This window comes from Macaca mulatta, chromosome 4 (assembly GCF_049350105.2).
Source record: "Macaca mulatta isolate MMU2019108-1 chromosome 4, T2T-MMU8v2.0, whole genome shotgun sequence".
NCBI classification, from domain to species: Eukaryota; Metazoa; Chordata; class Mammalia; order Primates; family Cercopithecidae; genus Macaca; species Macaca mulatta.
In genome coordinates this window covers 40110782-40130195 of record NC_133409.1, presented here as the reverse complement: position 1 = coordinate 40130195, position 19414 = coordinate 40110782, and the positions used below count along the sequence as shown (strand labels likewise).

The 19414-nt window shown below is 36.1% G+C and overlaps 1 protein-coding gene across 3 annotated transcripts in view; it reads left to right on the top strand.

Annotated features, from left to right (window-relative positions):
- The window catches only part of HBS1L (HBS1 like translational GTPase), a 93872-nt gene that overhangs the window by 11753 nt on the left and 62705 nt on the right, over positions 1-19414 (top strand). The window contains exons 3-5 of one of the 3 annotated variants that reach the window (XM_015137403.3): positions 1224-1349; positions 5406-5600; positions 7476-9643. In XM_015137403.3, the coding sequence (XP_014992889.3) occupies positions 1224-1349; positions 5406-5600; positions 7476-8944 (1790 nt within the window). In that variant the 3' untranslated portion in view covers positions 8945-9643. Of the gene's footprint in view, positions 1-1223; positions 1350-5405; positions 5601-7475; positions 9644-19414 lie in introns of those variants that run through there. The other 2 variants (XM_015137402.3, XM_001099850.5) reach the window with 2 other exon arrangements.

Below are 19414 nucleotides of genomic sequence, written 5' to 3'. Positions count from 1 at the left end.
GGGTTCACGCCATTCTCCTGCCTCAGCCTCCCGAGTAGCTGGGACTACAGGCGCCCGCCACCTCGCCCGGCTAGTCTTTTGTATTTTTTAGTAGAGACGGGGTTTCACCGTGTTAGCCAGGATGGTCTCGATCTCCTGACCTCGTGATCCGCCTGTCTTGGCCTCCCAAAGTGCTGGGATTACAGGCGTGAGCCACCGCGCCCGGCCTCACTTGTATTTCATTTATGATACTCAGGCATGTATCAGCATTTTGATAATCTGCCTTGCCTTTCCTTGATCAGATATATATAAATACCCAGTTATATATTGAGTGATGGTGTTGACAGTATTGCAGAGTAGCACAGATGTCTGAAAGTTAAAGTTAGGTATATGACCCTAGTTTACAGTGTCAGTGTATGATTGAAAGTGTGTGATTGAAAGCATGAGTTGTTTAAAGATTAAAGTCTGTATTTTCTGTGAACTCTTACATTCAGGCAAAATTAGCACTTCTTGGGAAGTGAAAATTAACTTTGTGTTTTCCTTCCTTTTCTTTTTTGTTTGAGATGGAGTTTTGCTTTTGTCACCCAAACTGGAGTGCAATGGTGCGATCTCGGCTCACTACAACCTCTGCCTCCTGGGTTCAAGAGGTTCCCCTGCCTCATCCTCCTGAGTAGCTGGGATTATAGGCGCCCATTACCACGCCCAGCTAATTTTTATATTTTTAGTAGAGATGGGGTTTCACTGTATTTGCCAGGCTGGTCTTGAACTCCTCACCTCAGGTGATCCACCCACCTCAGCCTCCCAAAGTGCTGGGGTTACAGGGGTGAGCCACCGCGCCTGGCCACCATGTGTTTTCTTAATTATGTAAATTAGAGGTTTGATATTTGGTTTGAAATACTTGTATCGAAGAGAAAATTTCAGGGAACACAGAATAGTATACAAAGAAGAGATGATAGGAAAGGTAGATTTTGGAAGCCATGGAGAAAGTAGGCTGAGTGGAATGGTTTCAGAGATTGGGGCAGAGAAGGAAGAAGATTATAAGAGATTAATAAGTGTAAGCACATTCGGGTAGGATTTTGGGTATATGTTTTGGTACGATATTGTTTTTGTTTTCTTCCCTTATTTTGAAATGTGGGTAACTATAGGTGATTGATTAGAATTTTTAATTTTTACTTTAACATTTGTAAAAAAAGTTAATAGGAAATGACTATACCATAGCATTCTTTGGTCATTTTATATTCTAGCTGCTCAGTTTATTTATTCACGGCGTGACAAACCTTCCGTTGAGCCTGTAGAAGAATATGATTATGAAGATCTGAAAGAATCTTCCAATTCTGTTTCAAACCATCAGCTCAGTGGATTTGATCAAGGTATAGCAAAAAGTAGTGCATCTGTTATCTGAAAATGATTAATAACCGAACACACCAGAATTTATCAGTTTTGTTCTGAGTGTTTATAACAGTGACTATGAACAGTAATGATGTAAACATATCTGTCCTATTAAGGACAATTTATGTTTTATTAAGTATGTTTTGTGAGGGGTGTATTTAACTGTATGATTGAAAAATTGTATGGCTGTTGTTTAGTGACTGGAATTTTAATTGAACTGTCCCATTTAAAATTTTTTTCCATGGGAGAGAAACTCCAGTGATTTGTTAAGAAGACCTTTTTGAGACGATTTAATTGTTTGATTAGCTGTATGTGGAGCTTATGATTAGAATACATAAACTCCTTTACTTACAAAGATGTTAAGTTCAAAAGGTTTGAAAAAAACCAGTTGAAGTCTAAAGTGACAATGGTAAGTGTACTCAGGATTTACATCCGTGTGAATTAAGTTTCAAAATAGAACTTGGTAATGTCATTGGTTCTGAGTTTTTGCATATTTTCAACTCTCTTAAACATTTTAATGAACATATTTATATTTTGGCTTTCTTCTTTTATAAATAAGTTCCAAACATGACATGGCTTCAAACATCACTCAAGCCATAGATTTGATAGCAGAACTAAAATGGCCAGGTATAACAATAATGTCATTTGTTGATAGCACAGGGATTTGATCTTTCTCTGGAGTGTGGCTTTGTTCTATAATTTTTTTTTTTGAGACAAGAGTTTCGCTTTGTCACCCAGGCTGGAGTGCAGTGGCGCAGTCTTGGCTCACTGCAGCCTCTGCCTCCCAGTTTAAAGGGATTCTCTTGCCTCAGCCTCCTGAGTAGCTGGGATTGTGGGTGCCTGCCACCACAGATGGGTAATTTTTGTATTTTTAGTAGAGATGGAGTTTCACCATGTTGGCCGGGCTGGTCTCGGTCTCCTGACTTCAAGTGATCCACCCGCCTCAGCCTCCCAAAGGGCTGGGATTACAGGCGTGAGCCACTGTGCTTGGCATGATTGTTTTTACATTGAAAATTTATAATAATTTTAAAACAGAGGAATTTTATGAATCTGGGAGTTGATCTTTGAATTAATCAATAAAATATATACCAGCTGCTAACCAACTCAAGAAAAATGGAGAGAAAGCATGAATATACAAAAGTAGAAAGCAGAAAGGGAAACAACAGATAAAGAAGAAATAAAGGGAATTTACCAACTCTGAAAATACGTTGGAAAATCTGGATAAAAGTCTGTAGCTGTTGTATGCACTCACTTTATAATTGTGTTTTTAAAGAGTATTATTGTTAAGATTGTAAGGAGAGAGGATACGAATAGGATGGAAGTTCTGTCCTGCTATGCCTCAGTGGACAATGATTAAGGAGTTAGGAAATTCAGAGTTATTTTTGAGAAGGAAAGTTAATCATTCCAACCTGACTTACATGTAAGTGATGACAGTAATAATGATCGTAGCTGATTTTTGCTAATGCTCTCTAGGTACTTTCTATGTACTGTTCAGGTGTTAGCATCTTTAATCTTCGCAACAACTTTATGAAGTAGGACAGTTGCCCTCATTTTACAAGAGAGGAAAAATGAGACACTGAGAAGTAACTTGCCTGAGGTTGTACCTGCTAGTAAGTGGCATTAGGATATGAACCAAGCTAGCCTAACTCTATAACCTCTACTTAAAATTCATAACCAGCCTGACCCACATGGAAAAACCCTGTTTCTACTAAAAATACAAAATTGCCCGGGTGTGGTGGCACATGGCTGTCATCCCAGCTATTCGGGAGGCTGAGGCAGGAGAATCACTTGAACCTGGGAGATGGAGGCTGCTGTGAGCTGAGATCATGCCATTGCACTCCAGCCTGGGCAATAAGAGCGAAACTCTATCTCAAAAAAAAAAAAAAAAAAAAAAAGGAGGCCCTAATGCTAGCTATACTAAGTATTTTGTTACAGTTTCAATAATTGATGTTATTTATCAAAGAGATAATATTATCCCAGTATAGCTTATTAGCCTTTAAAAGTTAATCTTAGATTGAAGCAAAGCAGAATTGCCCAAATATTTCAGGAATGTATTGTTAATAATTAAGGGGCCAATGAAATAAGTATCAAATACCTTTTTTTTTTTTTTAAAAGAAAGAGTATTGCCAGTAGATTACTTGTTAAGCATATGAGCATGTACAATTAAATATAAGTTGCATTCTGTGAAATGGTTTTGTGGAATAGGGAGTTTGAAAACCTCTATTCTGTTTTGGTTATTGCTGACTTAGTAGTGCCATGATTTTCAATCTTATCTTTATTAAGTTAGAATTTGCCTGATATATCTAGCTCATAGACTTATTATGAGGATTACAAAAGAAGTATATATCTAAAAGTATTGTGAAACTTGGCAAGTGCTATACAAAAATATAAAGGAATATATCATAGATTTTTATTCATTGGCCCCTAGTTACCTGGTACTGTTTTAGGTTCTAGGGATACAAAGCCTCTCTTCTCTTACAGATTTTACATCATTAATAAGTATTATTAATAATTTTAATACTGTCATCAGAAAATTAAAATTCATAAACAGCTGAGATAATTCCAGACTTAAATTTTTTTATTTTAAAAGTGAATGCTGGCTGGATGTGGCGGCTCATGCTGGTAATCCCAGCACTTTGGCAAGCTGAGGCAGGTGGAAACCTGAGATCAGGAGTTTGAGAACAGCCTGGGCAACATGGTGAAACCCATCTCTACTAAAAATGGAAAAATCACCCGGGTGTGGTGGCGGGCATCCGTAATCCCAGCTACTCAGGAGGCTGAGGTGGGAGAATTGCTTGAACCTGGGAGACAGAGGTTGCAGTGAGCTGAGATCACGCCACTGCGTTCCAGCCTGGGCAACAGAGTGAGACTCTGTCTCAAAAAAAAAAAAAAAGCCTATCCTCCCCTTAACTTCCTGGACTTTCTTGTTTTTATGGCATTTTTATATTACGTTATCTTGCTGTTTTTTTAAAGAGTCATTAAGGATTATTTTAGTTAGCTGGGAAGAACTGAAGTTAGCCAAAAAGGAAACAAGGTAGCAGCTTGAGAAATATAAGAAATATACTTTGTGAGGGCCGGGCGCGGTGGCTCAAGCCTGTAATCCCAGCACTTTGGGAGGCCGAGACGGGCGGATCATGAGGTCAGGAGATCGAGACCATCCTGGCTAATATGGTGAAACCCCGTCTCTACTAAAAAAATACAAAAAACTAGCCGGGCGAGGTGGTGGGCGCCTGTAGTCCCAGCTACTCGGGAGGCTGAGGCAGGAGAATGGCGTAAACCCGGGAGGCGGAGCTTGCAGTGAGCTGAGATCCGGCCATTGCACTCCAGCCTGGGCGACAAAGCGAGACTCCGTCTCAAAAAAAAAAAAAAAAAAAAAAAAAAGAAATATACTTTGTGAGTAACTGGGTTCACTAACAAATTAGAAATAGTTCCACACTCACCCCTTCCTTTCTGTACATGCGAAAAATGATCAATGCAGATACCATCATCATTGGTGACTGAAAATAGATATTAATGTATACTGTGCAGTGTACACTTTTTAAAATTATTATTATTATACTTTAAGTTCTATGGTATATGTGCACAACGTGTAGGTTTGTTACATATGTGTACTTGTGCCATGTTGGTGTGTTGCAACCATGAACTCGTCGGCACCCATCAACTCGTCATTTACATCAGGTATAACTCCCAATGCCATCCCTCCCCGCTCCCCCCTCCCCATAATAGGCCCTGGTGTGTGATGTTCCCCTTCCCGAGTCCAAGTGATCTGCAATGTACACTTTTTAGAAACATTTAGTCACTATTATTCAGGAGACATTTTATTATAGTGATTTTTAAATTAACGAAATCGTTCCTCTGATAAGGGAAGATAAGGTATATTGTAGATAAAAATGTGATCATTAGAAATAATTTTTGCCAAAGAGAAAGGAGAGTTGAATATTCTAGTACAGCTGTAAATTTTAAAATCAGTTTTGAAGATTAAAAGTTCTTTCATGGCGCCATTTAGTATAGCTTTTGACCATTGTTGTCTTTTCTAGCTCGTCTTTATTCGTGCCTTGATCACATGAGAGAGGTACTTGGAGATGCTGTGCCAGATGAAATATTAATTGAAGCAGTTCTGAAGAACAAGTTTGATGTGCAGAAGGCTTTGTCAGGGGTTCTGGAACAAGATAGAGTGCAGAATTTGAAGGACAAGAATGAGGGAACAGTATCTACAAGAAAGATGGCAAAAGGTATGCCTTTACTTGTTCTTTTTCACTTGTTTTACATAGTTAATGCCTAAAGAGAGGCTTTCATTTGCTTGAGCTTTTAAGAAAATACTTAATTTGCTTGAGCTATTAAGAAAATCTTGCATGTTATTGTTAACTTTTGATTATCAGTTGATCTTCTAGTTGTGAATTTTTAGGATGAGTACTGAGTTTCCTTTCTTCTGTTGTAGACTGTTTTTGTGGTTATTTTACTACTTGATTTTTTTTGTTTGTTTATTTGTTTGTTTTTTGAGACAGAGTCTCACTCTGTCACCCAGGCTGGAGTGCAGTGGCATGATCTTGCTCACAGCAGCCTCCTACCTCCTGGGTTCAACTGATTGTCCTTCCTCAGCCTCCCAAGTAACTGGGATTACAGGTGCATGCTACCGTGCCTGACTTATTTTTTTTTCTTTGTGTTTTTTTTTTTTTTTGAGACAGAGTCTCGCTCTGTCACCCAGTCTGGAGCGTAGTGGCCGGATCTCAGTTCACTGCAAGCTCCGCCTCCCGGGTTCACGCCATTCTCCTGCCTCAGCCTCCTGAGTAGCTGGGACTACAGGCACCCACCACCTCGCCCGGCTAGTTTTTTTTTTTGTATTTTTTAATAGAGACGGGGTTTCACCGTGTTAGCCAGGATGGTCTCGATCTCCTGACCTCGTGATCCACCCGTCTTGGCCTCCCAAAGTGCTGGGATTACAGGCTTGAGCCACCGCGCCCGGCCCTTTGTGTTTTTATTAGAGATGGGATTTCACCATGTTGGCCAGGCTGTTCTTGAACTCCTGGCCTCAAGGGATCCGCCCGCCTCGGCCTCCTGAAGTTCTTGGATTACAGGTGTGAGCCACTGCACCCGGCCTCACTAATTGATTTTATAACTAACAACAGAGTGGAAATAAAATTAGATAAGACAAGACATCTTTTTCTTCTTGTTAGTAGCTTACAGAACTTTTCAATTGTTATTTTTTTAAACTCTAGTGAAATAGGAAAAGGAAATTAACAGCCAGCTAATTAATGTTAAAAAAAATCCCTTTATGCTTTTATTATGTATACTTTTTAAAATTTAAATATAATTAGGTATAAGTATCATAATTATACTACTTTGCATTTTATAGCCAGAGATTTAATTTTAAATTTGTAAAATTTGGGGTGAAATTTGGAATTCAGTGGACGTAAGAGGGGAACTGAGGTGGTAGCATTATGTTAATTGGCATGCTATCTCTCAGTATGAGTATGGCAATTTGTTTACTTATGTCAGTGTTTATTGTAACCTTTGGGCTAAATTTTTCTACAACAAAGCTGCATACAGCCTGTTACGATGAAATAAGAGTATTTTCCGGGGATGCTGGGCCCACAGATGGGCACTTTTAACTGGCTGTGATGGGAATGAATCTGTAATATGTCATCTTGTATTGGTAGTGTATCCCAGATTATGGTAGAAATTACTGGGAGTTATTTGTTTGCTTATTTGTTTCTAATACATTAAAATACAGAATAAAATGAACCTAGTTTCTTTTGTTTTTTTAAAGAAGTTTTTGAATTTGAGACAGTCCTGACTATAATTTAATTATGGTTAAAACCTCACATTTTTAAATTCATGAAAATTAGAACATTGACTGACTTACATTGTATTTATCAGTGAATAGAGTATAAAGAGTACTTTAAATTGTTAAAGGAAGGTAATACTCCCTTATTGGTTTTTAGAGTATTCATGTTAAGTAATGATCAAGTATCACTTTATTCATGTCATAATCAAAAGAAGCATTTAGTAATTAAATGCCTCATTTCATGTTTCCTTTTGGTTGCTGTGACTGTCTTCTGCGTGTATCAACCTATTCATCTGAAAATTAATGGCTCTTGTAAGGTAAGGAGTCTTATTTTCTTCTTCTGAAGTTTCAGCTGATAATGTTCAAAGTTCTTATCCTCAGTCAGCAAATCATTTGGATTATAGTTGCAAACCCTTTGATTTGTCTAGCTCAGTAGGAAAATATGGATTATCTCATAATTCTTCAGTTCCAAGTCACTATTTACTCCATAGAAGAAAGAAACTTGACAGACTTAAAAGTGAAAAGAAACTAGAATCATGTAAGTTAACAAAAGAACTTTCACTAGCTAACCTAATTCATGATATGTCAAGAGATTCCTGTGAAAGTCAGCCATCAGTCAGATTATCATCTACAGAGAGTCTGGAAAGTCTACTGTCAAAGAACGTAGATGCTGATTTGTTGAGACTTCATGCATCTGAATGTATTTCCAAAGATGATTCTGCATTGAAAGAAATGCCAGATTTAAAGCCCGTAATCATAAAGAGCACAACACCGAATAATACTTTATATATTCAAAATAATTCGCTATCTGATTTTCAAAACATTCCAGTATGGGACAGTTTAGGAAGTTCAAATAATCATTTGTACTTAACTAGCTCATTGGAAAATATGACTGTTGATCGTTTAAATGCTAGTAAAGAAACTGAAGTTGGAAGTGTTTCTTTAGTTGAACAAAGTGCTGAGAATTACATTTTAAAAAATGATAATTTGCAGTTTTCTCAGTGTGAAAGTCCATCCCTCACTGAACTGTTTCAGGAACACAAAGAAAACAATATAAGCCAGTGCTTTACTTTATCTGACCTTTATGACCAGTCATCTGCCAGTTTCACAGATCTAAGTTTGGGATCCTTTCCTCTGTCACAATTAGCAAATCGCTGTCAGTCTTCACCCGGAATATCAGAATTAACAGGATCTCTCTCGTCATTGGCATTTCATAAAGCTTCTCCCACAAGAGACCTTGAGAATTTGTCACTTTCTGAATTGATTGCAGAAACAATTGATGTAGACAACTCTCAGATTAGGAAAGAGTCCTTTGAGGTCAGTTTATCTGAAGTGAGGTCTCCTGGAATAGATTCAAATATTGATCTTAGTGTCCTTATAAAAAACCCAGATTTTGTTCCAAAGCCTATAGTAGACCAATCCATTGGTCCATCATCACGAACTAAAGTTCTAAATTCAAAGCTAGGGAAGAATTCCAATCTTGCTAAGGATAATAAAAAAAACAATAAAGGCTGTCTGACCAGGAAACCACCTTTTTCTCTCTCTTGGACCAAGGCCCTTGCTGCTAGACCTTCAGCTTTTGCCTCAACACTGTGTCTTCGTTACCCACTGAAAAGCTGCAAGCGACGCACCCTTGACCTCTATAAGACTTTTCTTTATAGTAGACAAGTTCAAGATGTAAAGGACAAAGAAATAAGTCCTCTTGTAGCGATAACACCATTTGACTTCAAATCAGCATCACCTGATGACATTGTAAAAGCTAATCAAAAAAAAGCATTTACTAGAGAATAGTAACAAAAGAAAAACTTGATTGCTGTTGTAGAGCTTTTTATTTTTAATTAAAGTCTTCAGAGGAATCACTTTATATTATGGGATTCAAATTGTGATTTTTATGAAAATTGTCCTAGGTCAGTTGATTAGTTGATACTTATTTTTGCACTGAATTTTTTTTAAACTATGCCTTCTTTCAGTGATAACTGGCTTTATTTAAGTTGGTAACCTATACTGAGTATATGTTTACAAAGTGGATATGGAAACTTGATGTTGTGAAATCAGACCTCAGATATTTTTGTTTGAAGCATTCAACTTTCTATGTTTTTTATGACAAAGTATTTTTTTCTATGAAATATTTTTGTGCTTTGTTCTTAAACGAAAATGCCAGCATTTGGGATTATTATAGTTTAGTGTGAAGATTATTCTTATGTGGCACAGCATAGCTGAGACGTTATATTTTAAAATATGATATAATTCCTAGTTTCATTATTTTTCTGTAGATAAATACTAAAATTTTTCTATTAGAAAAATCTTAAAATTCCTGACTTTTGAGAGTACTGTGGAGATTGTTGAAATACATTTTTGATAATAATAAACTGAAAATCTTTTAAGGAACCATGTAAATATAGAAGTTGGATTAATATGTGAATTATTTTTTTACATTTTTAAAAACCATTTGTCCTAAATATACACTTTAAAATAAATGTATAAAAAGTGTTTTCAGGTATGGTTGCATGTTCTTTGAATGGAGAATTTTACCAGATGTCTTTAGCTGCTGCTGCTGCTTCTGCTGCTTCTTCTGCTTCTGCTGCTGCTTCTGCTTCTTCTTCTGCTTCTGCTTCTGCTTCTTCTTCATTATTATTATTATTTCTTCTTCTTTGTTATTATTATTACTTTATTTTATTTTATTTTTTTGAGATAGAGTCTTGCTCTGTCATCCAGGCTGGAGTGCAGTGGCATGATCTCGGCTTACTGCAAGCTCCGCCTCTGGGGTCACGCCATTCTCCTGCCTCCGCCTCCCGAGTAGCTGGGATTACAGGCGTCCGCCACCACGCCCGGCTATCTTTTTTTTTTTTTTAATTTAAAAAAAAAATTTTTTTTTTTGTAGAGACAGGATTTCACCGTGTTAGCCAGGATGGTCTCCACCATCTCCTGACCTCGTGATCCGCCTGCCTCGGGCTTCCAAAGTGCTGGGATTACAGGTGTGAGCCTCCGCGCCCGGCCTGTTCTTATTTTTTTAAGATGGAGTCTTTCTCTGTGGCTAGGCTGGAGTGCAGTGACAGTGACACTCACTGCAGCCTCCGCCTCCTGGGTTCAAGCGATTCTCCTGACTCAGCCTCCTGAGTAGCTGGGACTACAGACGTGTGTCACCATGCCCAGTTAAGTTTTGTATTTTTAGTAGAGACGGGGTTTCACCATGTTGGCTAGGATGGTCTTGATCTCTTGACCTTGCGATCCACCCCCTCATCCTCCCAAAGTGCTGGGATTATAGGCATGAGCCACTGTGCCCGGCCTAACTTGTTCTTTTCAGTAAGTAATGGAATGTGGAGTTTTCCTTTTTGCTACTGACAGCTGTGTGCCCCACAGTGACAAAGTTTCAGCAATGGGGGATCAATAAAAGCTTTTCTAATCATTAGAATAAGTATGTAATTAATCCCTTAAAGCAGTGGTTCTCAACTAGCAATCAGAATCACTGGAGGAATTACTTCAGAACACAGACACTGAAGCTTCACTCCATATATGCTGAAGCAGTCTCTGAGGAATGGCACTTGGGAATGTGTATTTTCAAAATTATTCCCCAAAATGTATATTTCTGTTTGAGAATCATTGCCTTAAAGGGAGAAATCAGTAGAATGGACTTATTAATGCCAAGAATAACATCTGACTGACTTGAATGAATGATTTCTAGAAATAAGGAATACCAAGGAAAAATGCTACTTAGGAATTATAGCTTTTTGCGTAAAATGATGGAGATATTATTAGTATTCCTTGCAAAAATATAATACAGTAGTATCTAAAATGTTATTTTATTTTTTTGAGACGGAGTCTCACTGTGTTCCCCAGCCTGGAGTGCAGTGGCATGATCTCGGCTCACTGCAACCTACGCCTCTCAGATTCAAGTGATTCTCCTGTCTCAGCCCCCCGAGTAGCTGGGATTACAGGTGCATGTCACCATGCCTGGCTAGTTTTTGTATTTTTAGTAGAGATGGGGTTTTACCACATTGGCCAGGCTGATCTCTAACTCCTGACCTCAGGTGATTCGCCCACCTCGGCCTCCCGAAGTGCTGGGGTTACAAGCATGAACCACCATGCCTGGCCAAGTATTTTTTTTAATGAAAATGAAAAGGCTGATCTTTTCCCAGTAAATATTTTTTCTCTGGCAGCTACTTTACTGTACATTTGATAATTTTTTGTGTTACTTTTGTTTCTGTTTATTTTCAGAATGACATTCCAAAATTTTAATCTCTGTGTGATGTTTTTCAGTATTTCGATGGGAAAAGTTAAGATGGCATTATGTCTTTTTTTTTTTTTTTAAACCAAACACTTCTTGATTTCTTGTGATGTCTTCAGGTTTTTGTTTTTTAATTGAATATATCAGTGCACCATAATACTAATGGTTAGGAGATCATTTAAATCACAAGCTATATTTTGTGATTGATTTTAAAATTTTAATTATCCCAGTGGTTGAGATTGTTTTTCTAGTCTTGAACCTTGGTCAAACATTTTAGTAACTTTGAATTAGTGTATGACTGAACTAGATGTATATATTGGCAGTCTTCAATTTAGGAGTGAATTAATTAATTATAAGAGTTTGTAACTGATGATAATTATTGATAGGTTAAGTGCTGCACAGGTGGTCCACATTGCACATGAATCCTCAAATACTTCTGTAATCTATACTGTAGTTGAATATTGAATAGCAGCACTATTGTGTTACCTCTTTTATAACAAAGTAATTTTCAAGTGGAAATGCAATACTTTTAAAGCCATATAGTAGACCTTGTCGGTTGAACTAGGTCTCCATTTGTTGGCTGATTAGGGTTGTAACTACCAGGTATGAGATTCTTTTGGTGGGGAAAAAAATTATATATTATAGGGTGGTAAGAGATGGCAACGATATCTTAAATAGGTTTCCAGGCTTCCTATTTTCCTTGGCTTGGCTACTGGTCTGTCAGGCATGTACACGACAAGTACTTGGCTGTTGACTAAGGGAATGTCACAGTCTCTGAGATTGCAGAGGTGGAACTGAGCAGACCTTTCCACCTTCCACCCTTGGCCATTGGTCCTTGGTAAAAAGCCAAGTGTCTGCTTGTTCATGAATATGCTCCTTGTGATTGTTGGCACTAAGTGTATATTCTGTACCAGCTGCTGTTTATTGACTGCTGTCTTAGTAGCTCAGGTATGCTAGGTGTTTTAGTTTACTTTACTTTCCAGTTCAGCTATAAATTTTAAGATGCAAAGCTGTTTTTATTTGCATTATGATCAAGGGCATTAATAATTTACTTTAGGAATAGAAATAATATTGTAATTATATTCTAAATGATATAAAATACATTAAAAACAATTTTTGCTCTTCACTCTTTTTGGTTTCTTAAAAGATCTGATGTTGTTCATGGATGGATGTTTTGTCCTTTTGCATTCTAAAGTGTTTAGTTGGCTCTTTTGGATATGATTCTTTTTACAATAAATTGCCAAGAACCAGGGTTTCATTTCTGTACAGAGCACTTTTTAAAACTTTTCCTTTTTAAAACCTTTCCTAGTTACTAAACTGGCATTTTAACCTTTTTTTCTCCTTTTAGCTTTGAATCTGTCTGTCTTAAACTTGCCTTTTACACTTTTTCTTCTCATATGTAATGATAACTATAGTCAGTGTTTTATATTTAGTTTTTAGTATTCAGTGGGGGGTCATGTAACTAATTGTCATACCAGGGATAAAACTAATAAGGTGCTCATTTTTTGTAAGTAAAAGAAACCACTGAAGATAAAATACAGTTAAAGAGAAGAATAATGAGTTCTCTTATGATTATTTCCCTTTTTAAATTGACCCTGAATCTATATGTGGACCATTGCAAATAAACAAGTATACATTGTATGTTGAGAAAGAACTGTGTATCAACATGTTTTCTCTTTTATGTTCATGCAGGTATATATTTGGTTATAAAGTCAATTTTATAATAGTTCAGAAATTGTTTTATATATAAACAGTAGATTATACATAAATAATGTGGACTAGACAGGGAGGGATTAATATGAATTTCTATACTTGTTTTCTTTTACCTATATATTTATAATGACATAAAGCTCAGTTTATGCAGTTACACAATTTTAATTTTTAGATTGTAAAAAATTTGTCACATTTTGAGTTTGTATATATTTTGTAAAAGCTACACAGAAAGAAATGAAAATTCTGAGATTTTCCTAAATCAAGTGTAAAAACATGCAATCTATCCATTAGGATTTTCTATATAAACTTGATATTTCCGAATGATCTTTCAATCATTTATGCTGAAAGTACTGTTTTATTTCTATAAACAAATTAAAAAACAAACTACCTGTTTGTGAAAATTTTCTTTTAAGATATTTGGCATTTAGAATTCTTGCTTTCCATGGGGTAAAATTTTATATATTCTTTTTACTGTTTAGGACTCACCTAGAAATACTATAGGTTGTGATGAATATTGGCGATGTAATTGCAGAGATGACAGTGGAAGGCAAAGGAAATGATGAGCTGGGTATGGTGGTGGCATGCACCTGTAGTCCGAGCTCTTTGGAAGGCTGAGGCAGGAGGATTGACACTTGAGCCCAGAAGTTCAAGTTCAGCCTGGGCAGTGTGGTGAGACCCTGTCTCAAAAAAAAAAAAAAAGAAGTGATAAAATGCGTATTTATTTCTGAAATTGACAGGCCTGATATCTACTGGATGAGTGAAGAAAAGCGTTTTAGATGAAAGATATAACCCAAGATGAACAAAGATAGTATTCTTACGTCAAAGGGGAGGGGGATATATGCACACTTCAACACATGATTATCTTTATTACAGTGTGGCATATTATACCCTTCAAAGCTGACATCTTTGTCTTCCTCATCTAAGGTGCCACCTTCTCTTCTGTTTCCCGTCTTTGTTATTACTATCACCATCTAGTTAACCAAAACCAGGAACCTAGTATCATCCTTGGTTCATCTCTCTTCACCTGCTACTCATAATTGATTACCATTCCTGTTATTCTCACCTTACAAATAAGTAAATATACGTGTGTGTGCATATAATATGCATACATATATAGTCGACTCTTGTTATTTACAGTAGTTATGTTTTATAGTCACTACAAACACCGAAATAATGAATACTGACCATTGCTCCTACAGGAAATACAGGGGTAGGTTCCTGTGAGCCTCTCATAACATTTTCATCAATCAGTGAATACATAACATTGTTTTATATGTGTCTCTATTTAAAGACACCTTATTTAATGGACGTGTATAGCATGGATTCATTAACACCGAACTCAGGCCAACAGCACTGTAACTCATGCGTTATCTCCTTATCTAACATCGTTTATTTGTTAGGCACATCCTAGCCTTCTTGTGTTTAGAATACTAAGCACTACACTTACAGGCCATTTTAAAAATTATCAACAAAAAGCACAAAATTACCAACAAAAAGTACAAAACTGGAAAAAATGTGACACTAGGTAGACCATGAAAAGGACATTTGTTTACAGTATGAGAGCTGTAACAAGAAAGCCGACTGTCACCTTCCTCACCTCACCTGGGAACTTGCATATTGGATGATTTTTTTGCTGCTCTGCACATGTCCACAAGTGAGTGCAAAAGTGAGTAGTGATTTTGGGATTACAAGTAAATTTGTTGTGATTAGGTGAATTCACAATGTGGAACCTGTGAATAATGAGAATCAACTGTACATTTTTTGGCCCACTACTCTTTCTTGTTATTTTTCCTCTTCATTATTTTCTCCTTTATTGTTACTTTTCCTCTTTATTGTTACTTTTATTTTTATTATTTTATTTCCTGTTACTTTTCCTTTTACAGGCCATTAGCTTTTAGCAGAATTACCTAAACATCTAACTGGTTTCTTGACTTTTCAGTTTATTTTGGCCAGAATAAGTTTTCTAAACTAAAGATCTAATTTTCTCTCTCCCTATCTAAATCCTTTTATTTCCTGAGCCCCTTTATGAGCTCATTTCTGTTTTGTACCTGTTTACCCAAACCTACCCAAGAACACCTACCTGAGTTTCCTCTGCTTCTATAGTGCTTGCCTTTTTTCTCTCCCCCTTCCCTCCTGGCTAATCACTGTTTGAATGGTAGTTTCGATATCACTTTACTCTCAATCATGGGGTAGGGGAACTTTCATATGCACCCGTAGTTCACTGTTCTGCCTTTATTACCACCCCATGTAAAGTCATAATTCCTCTCTCAGACATGCATAGACTTTCTGTTGTCACTCTGCTTTATTCTTAACAGCACTTATATCCTCTGACACTGTGTTTGTTGTATATACACTTGTTTTTGTTATGTTTTCTCTCTGCTCTCCCTCCACCCCCCTTCCACGTAAGTCCTACAAATATAGGAATTTTGTGTATTCACTGCTGTATTCCCAACTCAGAATATGTCTGGCACATAAACGTAGGCAAGGATTTTAAGTAAAAATTGAGTCTGTCTCCTAATATGGTCCCACAATCTTGTTCCTTAGAGGGAGCCACTGTAAATACACTGTTTCTTCTTTATTCTTCCAAAGGTTTCACTAGCATGTTACACACATGTGAATGTACGGATACATTTTTATACAAATGGAGAATATACTGTAACACTTGCATATGTATCACTTAAAGCATTTTGCAGAACTTTCTTTACTGCCATATACAGATCAATCTCATTTAACAGCTACCTAGAATTCTGTAATATGATTATACCATAATTTATTTAAACAGCCTCTGTTGATGAACATTTTAAGTGTTCCAGTTGTTATTGCTGATAATAAATGAACATCCTACATTTCTAGAAATTGAACTGATACACTTGAAAGTTTTGGATAGATATTGCCTAATTGCTCTTGATAGAAATTGATTTCCCTCCCACTAGTTTATGAGCATTTCTGCCCAAATTCTTATAGATAGGGGTATTATTCCTTTTGGTATTATACCAACCTGATAATTGGAAAATATTTTTTTCATTTATTTATATTTCTTATCTGTAAAGCTATATTTTTCTCCCTGTCTACTCTTAATCTGCCCACTTTTCTGCTGGTTTATCTCTTGTTTCATGATTTTTAGGATGTGTGTGTCTGTGTATGTGTGTATGTGTATGTATATGTGTGGATCCATATGCACACATACATATGTGCATATTTATATACTAAGGAAATTAGTCATAAAAATTGTTATATGCATGGAAAACACTTTCTGACTTCTAGTTTGTCAGGTCATTTTTTTAGAAGATAGATTTTGAACTTTTATATATTCAGATTTATTAGCCTTTTTTCTTAGGGTTTTGGAAAGTTATGCTCCACTGTGACAAGATAATTTTTAAAAAAGTGTCCTTGTTTTTTCTAATACATTTGTCAGATTCATTGTTTTACAGTTGGATCTTTGATTTAGCTGATATTAAGGGCTAACATAGGAATCCCATTTCTCCACCATCTTGTCTCCGTGTGGAAAGATGGATTTATCGTAGTATCTTTTTAAATTACTATAGCTTTTTAGTACCTGTTTTAATATTTGGTAGGCTGTCTTGTTTTTTTCACTTCTTATTGTAGTTTTCCTGAGTTATCTCACATGCCTCTTTTTCCCATATGAGCTTTAGAAATAGCTTGTCTCGTTACTAAAAAAAGAAGAAAATCCAGCTGTAATTTTTATTGTTGTATTTAATGCTAGCAAGAGATTTCTGAAGGAAAAAAATACTGTCTCCAGAGTTGCCAAAGGTTAGATAACGTTAGACATTATTATTATCTTAGTAGATTTTCTAGTATTGTTCTAGTGTTATGATGTAGAACCATCTCCAGTTGGTCATGGTGAATTTTTCTTTTAAGGTGATGGATTTTATTTGCTAACATTTTATTTAAGATGATTTCATCTATTCATAAAATTACTTGAAATTGTGTGTATGTGTATGCTCTTTGGATATTGTTTTTTCTTGTGATGGTTTTACAAAAAATTTAGAATGATTTTGTCTTCAAATAATTCAGTAGCATTGAAATGATATGTTTTAATGATAGGATTTATCTTTTCGAAGATTCTGGGATCAGTTTTGAAAGTTTTAATTTTCTTAGAAAAACATCCATTTCATCCAAGGTGACAAATGTGTTTGTTGTGCATTGTACCAAACATTGTCTTACTCTTAGATTTTTCTATGTCTGTAGTTACTTCTCTATTCTCATTTTCAGTATGGTTTTCTCTCCTCTAGTCTCCCCTTTCTCTCTGCCCAGCATTTTTTTTTTTAATTACCTTGCAATTTATTTTGTTTTTTCTTCCCTAAATTTTAGTTCCTAGATCTGTAATTAGTTCTCCTGGTTTAATTCATTACTTTGTAAGTTTGTGTATGACTTAATGTATTTTCCTTATGTTTTTTGCTTTTTATTTCCTATCCTTCTGAGTAGAATATTTAACATATATGCATTTTTAATTCATCTTAAAAGTTTTTATGGCCAGGCACGGTGGCTCATGCCTGTATTCCCAGCACTTAGGAGGCCGAGGTAGGTGAATTGCTTGAGCTCAGGAGTTCAAGACCAGCCTGGGCAACAGCCGTCTCTACCAAAAATACAAAAAAATTAGCTGGGCGTGGTGGCACACATCTGTGATCCCAGCTACTTGGGAGGCTGAGGTGGGAGGATTGCTTGAGCCTGGGGACAGAGGTTGCAGTGAGCTGAGATTGTGCTAATGCACTCCAGCCTGGGTGACAGAGTGAGACTGTCTCAAAAAAAAGTTAGTTTTTATTTATGGAATTTCTAACAGAAAAATGCAAAAAATAATGTAACAGACACTCATGGAACTAGCACTTGGTTTTAACAAGCTAACATTTTGCCACGTAAATTTCAGATCTCTGTTTAAATAAACTGTTAGATTAGAATCTAGCCTCATCCTTTGCTTGTTCCTTTCTAATATTTTAAAGTTGATATGCATAATTCTCACTTTATTCTTATTTAATTCTATCTCTGTAGTCATTATTTTTCCTATGAATACTACATTTGCGGTGGCTTGTGGGTTCTTTTCGAGTTACTGTTATTTTCCGGATAATCAACAATTTTAATTTTCATTTCCTTTTTAAGCCAAGAGTCCAAGAGAGTTTTAGAATTTTGGTTGTTGGGGAGTTTTGTTATTTTTGTTATGATTACTGGTTTTATTATACTGTTTATCAGAGTATCTGGTCTGTACTCTGTTTATTGAGTTTGTCTTTGCGACCTAATGTATTTCATAGGCATTTGTCTACAACACTGTTCTGTTTGCAGAATACAAAATACAATAATTTTCTGTTAGCTTATTTTTCTTTTTTTTTTTTTGAGATGGAGTCTCACTCTGTCACCCAGGCCTGAGTGCAGTGGCACCATCTCGGCTCACTGCAACCTCTGCCTCCTGGGTTCAAGCTATTCTCAGGCTTTAGTCTCCCGAATAGCTGGGATTACAGGTGCCTGCAATCACACCTGGCTAATTTTTGTAATTTTAGTAGAGATGGGGTCTTGCCGTATTATCTATGCTGGTCTTGAACTCCTGGGCCCAAGCCATCTACCCATCTCGGCCTCCCAAAGTGCTAGGATTACAGGCGTGAGCCACTGCAGCCGGCCTGTTCATTATTCTTATAATCTGTTTTTTTTGTTTTTTTTTTTTTTGATTGGCGATACGCTGAGAGTGGTAAGTTAATATATAACACTCTTGCATTTTTATTTCATATTGCCTGGAGAGTTTACTCTATAAAATTTGATATACAAAGATACATGATCTTTCTATGGATTTGAATTTATCATTAAATTTCCCTTTTTGCTAGTTTTTTGCTTTTTGCCTTAAATTCAGTTTAGCATTAATATCATGATTGCTGCTTTCTCTTGTTTTATTTGTCCTTTCTTTTGCTTTCAATGTTTTGAGTCGCTTAGGTTTAGTTGTATCTCCTGTATTTATATACTTGGGTTTGGATAGAGAGTCTTTGTTTTAATAGATGGGTTCTTCTCATTTATGTTATTAATAGACCAGATAATAATGTCTGTCATTTTTTAAAAAGTTGTTGTCTTTTATATTTACATATTTTGATATGATTTGTGTTTGTTTTTATCTTTGTGTATTCTATGATAACTTGGAAATTTTATAGTTCATTTTTATCATATAATAACATACTTTATCTTTTTAACTTCACTAACTTTAAAGAATGTATATTGATCTCTCACTGTTAAAAATGGAGATGTGAACATTTACAATTCACCCCTTTTCTGTTTCTCATTAATTGTGTTAATATTTTAAATTCTTAGGTAAGGTGTTCTCCTTTACA